The sequence below is a fragment of the Parus major genome, unplaced genomic scaffold (genome assembly GCF_001522545.3).
Source record: "Parus major isolate Abel unplaced genomic scaffold, Parus_major1.1 Scaffold360, whole genome shotgun sequence".
Taxonomy (NCBI): Eukaryota; Metazoa; Chordata; class Aves; order Passeriformes; family Paridae; genus Parus; species Parus major.
Window position 1 is genome coordinate 60,975 of NW_015379291.1, and position 3,846 is coordinate 64,820.

General features: G+C 57.4%; 1 protein-coding gene across 1 annotated transcript in view; it reads left to right on the forward strand.

Annotated features, from left to right (window-relative positions):
- Positions 1–280: 280 nt before the first annotated feature.
- LOC107198895 (rap guanine nucleotide exchange factor 3-like) overlaps positions 281–3,846 on the forward strand; it is a 24,468-nt gene continuing 20,902 nt past the window's right edge. The window contains exon 1 of the mRNA XM_015616161.3: positions 281–462. Coding sequence (XP_015471647.1) covers positions 281–462 — 182 coding nt within the window. The remainder of the gene's footprint in view (positions 463–3,846) is intronic.

Here is a 3,846-nt window from a genome sequence, read left to right on the forward strand (position 1 = left end):
AAGGAAAAGGAAAAGGAAAAGGAAAAGGAAAAGGAAAAGGAAAAGGGATGCCACTGTGGGATATCCTGGGATATCCCAGAATCCCAGACTGGTTTTGGGCTGGAGGGACCTTAAAGCCCGTCCAGTGCCACCCCAGGGGCACCTTCTGCCATCCCAGGTGGCTTCAAGGCCCGTCCAACCTGGCCCGGGACACTTCCAGGCACGGGGCAGCCGCAGCTTTCCCAGGAATTCCATTCCAGACCCTCACGGGGATGGAATTCCATCCCAAACCCTCACCCCGATGGGCGCCTGCTCCGAGGGAACCTCGGGATGGGATGGAAATGAGGATGGGGAGAGGAGGAGGAGGAGCCACGACGCTCCCGTTCCTCCTCTCAGCTTCCACCTGCTGAGGGTTTTCCACCTTTTGACCCAAAATTTGCCTTCCGGGCCCTCGGCACTGCCCAGCCCGGGCAGCAGCTGCGGGTAACACCTGGATTTTCCAGAGCTGTGGACCTTGGCCCTGTTCCCCAGCACCTGGTGGCCAGGTTTTCCAGAGCAGAGTCGTTTTCCTGGTTATTGCTCCTGCCCGGAGAGCCCCGGGAACAGCTGGGAAACAGCCGGATTTACCGGATCACGGATCCTTCCTCCTCCTCCTTCCTCCTCCTCCCTCCTCCCCGGAGCGGGGACAGCTCGGTGGGGGCTGGATCTGGGAACAAAAGGAGGAAAATCATCCGGGATGGGGACAGCCCTGTTTGTTTCCCGAGAGCTGGGAACAGTTTTATCCTGAGATCTTGTCCTTGAGGCCTTCTTTGTGTTTTCCTCCCCCTTTTAAAGGAACATTTCACCCACGGGAATAACTGGGATTGAAATCCCAGAAATGTCAAAGACCCAAAGGTGAAAGAAAAAAAGGGAAAAGTTGAGGAAATGGGGAGGTCCCGGCTCGTCCTGGGATGGTTAAAAATCCCACCTTGGGGAAAAACATCGATTTTATTTCTCCTCTCTCTGGGTTATTGGTGGGACTCGATGACCTCAGCGGGCTTTTCCAACCTGAACAATTCCTCTTTTCCACGATTTTCTGGATTCTCGGCTCTGGCTGGACTCGGATCCGAGGAGTCTGCAGCAAATCTGGGAATTGTTTCAGGAAGAAGCCGAGTGGGCACGGAAAGACCGGGAGAACAAGACCCATCACGTTCCCCAAACGCTAATGAGGGAATGAAATTAAACAGCCTGCGAGACCAAAACTCCCCAAAATTCCTTCCTCAAGAGCAGCATCCCCTCCACAATTCCATGGACAATCCAGAAATGAATCACAGCCGGGATTGAGGAACGGATAATTCCTAAAGCTGCTGTTCCAACCCAATAAAACCCCTCTTAGTATCACATAATTTGTGTTAATTCCGGAATTGCTGCTAATTCCGGCCCAATTAGGAGATAAAACACGGCGGTGGAGCCGCTTATTAAATTACAAATCATCCCGGCTAAATCCGAGGATTATTTAACACCGAGGGTTTCGGGAAGACACTCGGGAATCCGCGCCGGAATAACGATGTCAGGGGAGCAGGAGCGTTAATCAAAGTAATGAAAACATAAATTAGGGGAGGCTGGGCCAATAAATAGGAAATAAATAGGGTTGGAGGGAGAGAAATACATAAAGAAGCAGCATTAAAGGATAAACCCGCCGTGTTTGGAGCGCTGTAAATTCCCGAGCATTTTCCCCAGGATTGGATTTTCGGGGCTGATTTGTGGCCGTGTCCTGGAGAACCGGGGAGATGATAAATATGGAATATTTCCTCCATCCCCACCTGCCAGCCAAACCCTCCTGGGGGACACCGAGACTTCCCAGGTTTCTCCTGGAATTTTTGCCGTGCCAAGGGACAAGACCTGGACACTCATTCCCAGAAAACGGAGCCAAAATAGGGGATGGGGCAGAAATAATTGGATTTAACTCCGATTTCGCTCCGTTCTGCCTTTGCGGGGCAAAACGGGGAGCGGGGTCAGCGTTTGCTGCCCGTGGATCAGCGGCTCCTGGTTGGGATTTGGGATTTTGGGAAGAGATTCCGCCCGGGGAGGTTGGGTGAGGCCAAAACTCCCCCGAAAGCGCTCGGAGCTCGGCCGGAGCTGCTGGCTGAGATTAATGATTGTTCAAGTGGGGAGTTAAAGGAGCGATAAGAGGTTGATAAGGCAGCGCTGCTGCTCCCAGCGATCCCCAGCAGCCTCTGGAAGCGGCCGGGATCCGTGACCCCGCACCCAGCCGGGGCACGGCTGCGATTCCCGGGAGTTCCCGAGCCTGGGAAGGGCTGGGAGCACCGGGAATGGGGGGATTGTCCTTGCCCAGGGGTGGGGTGAGGGACCAGAGATGTCCCCGGGACCAGGGACACCCCTGGGACATCTCGGGACACCCCTGGGACACCCCTGGGATACCCAAGGGACCCCAGGGATGCCACCACCACCCCGAACCCCCCTCACCGGGCCAGTAAAACCGGGATACTGGGCTGGACAGGGTCGGTCCGCACTGGGATGCTCCGCCTGATTTTCCGAGCGATTTGGATCCCCAAACCTCCCCCAGCCCCCGGGGACAGCGGGATCGGTGACCCCCGGGCCTCCCCCAGCCCACCCCAAGTCCCGGGAGCCGCTCCAGGCCATCCCCCGAGTCCCGGGAGCCGCTCCAGGCCATCCCCCGAGTCCCGGGAGCCGCTCCAGGCCATCCCCCGAGTCCCGGGAGCCGCTCCAGGCCATCCCCCGAGGCTCGGGAAGGGCCTGGAGCTCCTGGAGCTCCAGAGGGACCGGGGAGCCGCTCCCAGGAATGCGGGCTGGGAGCGATCGAGGAGACAAAGGGAAGGGGTGGGGGGACCCTCATTGGGGGGTCTGAACTGGGATGGGGAGAGGGTGGGATGGGGTGGAATGGGGAGAGGGATGAGGTGGGATGGGACAGGGATGGGGTGGGATGGGACAGGGATGGGGTGGGATGGGGAGAGGGATGAGGAGATGGATGGGAGAGGGATGGGATGAGGAGATGGATGGGAGAGGGATGGGATGGGGTTGTGGAAGCCTCAACCAAGAGAGGAACCGCCTGTGAGCCCGGAGGGGCCAGGGCAGGTGTCTCTCTCCTGCGGCTGCCGGGGTGGGGCTGCCCGGGCTCCAAGAGCTGCTGCCTTCGTCAGCCTCTTCCTCCTTCTCTTAATTAATTCTGATTTGCATGGCGGGACGTGTCTGTGCACGGCCGGGTCCCCCCGCCCCCGTCCCAGGAATCCCTGGCTGGAACAAGGCCGGGAGCAGCTCCGGGCTCTCGGGGAAGCTGCTGGGGAGAGGTTGTTGTGATCCCGGAGCCTCCAGGAATCCCGGGAAAAATCCCCGGGAGGAGGGAGAGGCGGGGAGGAAGGCTCAGGATCGTGGTCCCTGTCCCGGGAGGGGCAGATTTGGGGGCCCCGGTGTGACCCCCCCAGAGCCTCTCGGGTGCCACAGCAAGAGGTGGAGCAGGGGAGGCTCAAGGTTCTTTCTCCAAATTCCTTGAATCCAGCTGATGTTTCCCATCCCTGCTCCAGTTAGGGTGGGGGCCCACGTAAAGACAGATTTGAATTAAAAAAATTGGGATTTATTTCAAAAACTAAATGCTCCTTTTGGCACAAACCCCATTCCTTCTTCTCTTTTTTATTTTATTTTGCCAAAAGCCCCAGAAAAAGTTCTCCCAGGACCACTGGGCCTCGTTCCAGCTGGGGGCCACCTCCCCAGTATAAACCATTCCCAGTAAAAATCATTCCCAGTGCAAACCATTCCCAGTATAAATCATTCCCAGTATAAACCATTCCCAGTGCAAACCCCCTCCCTCTTCCCACCCCCTCTGGGTCCTGTTTTCCCCCCCACCAAACT